Source organism: Cebus imitator, unplaced genomic scaffold (genome assembly GCF_001604975.1).
Source record: "Cebus imitator isolate Cc_AM_T3 unplaced genomic scaffold, Cebus_imitator-1.0 Scaffold88, whole genome shotgun sequence".
Lineage (NCBI taxonomy): Eukaryota > Metazoa > Chordata > Mammalia > Primates > Cebidae > Cebus > Cebus imitator.
Genome location: NW_016107403.1, coordinates 1,360,502 through 1,362,152, shown reverse-complemented (window position 1 = coordinate 1,362,152; position 1,651 = coordinate 1,360,502). Strand labels below are relative to the sequence as shown.

General features: G+C 47.4%; 1 protein-coding gene across 3 annotated transcripts in view; it reads left to right on the top strand.

Moving 5' to 3' along the window:
- The first annotated feature begins 798 nt into the window (after positions 1–798).
- DPY30 (dpy-30 histone methyltransferase complex regulatory subunit) overlaps positions 799–1,651 on the top strand; it is a 14,485-nt gene continuing 13,632 nt past the window's right edge. For 2 of the 3 annotated variants that reach the window (XM_017534842.2, XM_017534840.2), the window contains exons 1-3: positions 799–909; positions 1,149–1,220; positions 1,315–1,362. In XM_017534842.2, the coding sequence (XP_017390331.1) occupies positions 1,185–1,220; positions 1,315–1,362 (84 nt within the window). In that variant the 5' untranslated portion in view covers positions 799–909; positions 1,149–1,184. Of the gene's footprint in view, positions 910–1,119; positions 1,221–1,314; positions 1,363–1,651 lie in introns of all 3 variants that reach the window. The other variant, XM_037740744.1, reaches the window with a different exon arrangement.

The window sequence follows — 1,651 nt, the reverse complement described above, 5'->3', positions numbered from 1 at the left end:
AAAACAAAAAACCTTCAATGTTATATTTCTGTATATGTCGTTATGATTTTTAATTGTAATGGCTTGTATTCCACCATATTGTTATGCCACAATTTACTCCAAATGTTTTCACGTTTTCATATTACAAAGTGCAATTACAAATAGAATTGTGTCAAAGGAAGGAAGTTTGCGTGTTATCATTTATGCTTACATAAAAATAAATTGAATTTATTGGAATTCTTAAGAATCTAGGTAAATAGATGTTTTTTGCTACTTTCCCACCGTGTAGGAGGCAAATTATCCTATGTACGTTTTACAACTACAGTACTGTCAATAGAACCACGGTTTGGAAAGCCAGCTGCATACGCTAATCTAATACAAACGTAAGCTGGCATTAACGTCGCATATTCACAGATTTAAGGGCTTGAATAAAAGCTAATTAGGAAACCCCAAAACTGCTTCTCTCCCCATTTTTGGCTTAAGAGTAAAACACCGACATTCTTTCAGAGCCTGTCAGACTGTGCTTGTAATTTTCTAATAAGAATCACTCAGTGAGGAAGTTCAGTTAGTAGAAGAAAAGCTTCAGCAGATGCTTCGAGGCAGCATCGAGGTTTGATGGGGCCGAGCCCCTTCCAACTGGGCTGGTCATTCGGTCTGCAGCTGGGGTGGCGCTCTTCGTGGTTGGGTAGGATGAAGAAAGAATGTTGCTCGTAGCTTCCAAGGCCAGACCTTTGGCAGGACTCACGGGGACAGCAGAGACCCCAGGGACCGACTCAGGACGCGTCTGCACGTCTCCCAACCTCTTGTCCGCCGGGAGGTTCTGCGCAGGCGCGGCAGTCGTGCGACAGCCGTCATTTACGGCCGGAGCTGTTCGCGCTGGGAGTTGGTGGCGCGGTGCAGGGCTCTTAAGAACGAACGGCTTGGGCGCGGGTAATCAGCTCCCTCCCCCACCCTTTTCACTTATTATAGGTACTTGGGACTGTCGCAGAGTTTCCAGACCCGATGCAGGCGCCCAGTTGTGGACTGTACCACTCTGCTGCTCCATTGCTCGGGGTGCTCCCGCGCCCAGGTGGGGGTGAGGGGCGGGGTCGGGGGCTGGGCTGCACTCCATCCTAGCGTCTTCGTGGTGAAATCTCCCAGGTAACTCCCGGCTCTTCTTGTTTTCCAAGACTGGTATCCGGGGACTGTGACTTGCAGGGTCCGCCATGGAGCCAGAGCAGATGCTGGAGGGACAAACGCAGGTATCAGGAGGCCCTGCATTCAGGGTTGGCGGTGTGCAGGGAGGCAGCGAGAAAAGGGGGCTTATATCTCTGTGACTGGTGTTTTGTTTTCTAGGTTGCAGAAAATCCTCACTCTGAGTACGGTCTCACAGACAATGTTGAGGTAACTCGCCCAGTTCCTATGCCTCATCTGCGTCTCTTGCGAGCTGGAGAAAACTTGGGATCCGCTTTTACTAGGTTACTTTGCACAAGGGAAAACTTTGTTATCTTGAACTGAATAGTATCAAGTTATCAGACGCTTGTTTTAGTAACAGTACTAATGCTGCGTGGTGTACGGACGTACAAATTAGGTTTGAGCCAAAGGATTGAACTTTTATTATGAAACACACATTCTTGACGGATACTGTCTGAATCGTATTGCTTGGTGGCTTGCTTTCTTTTTTTTTTTTTTT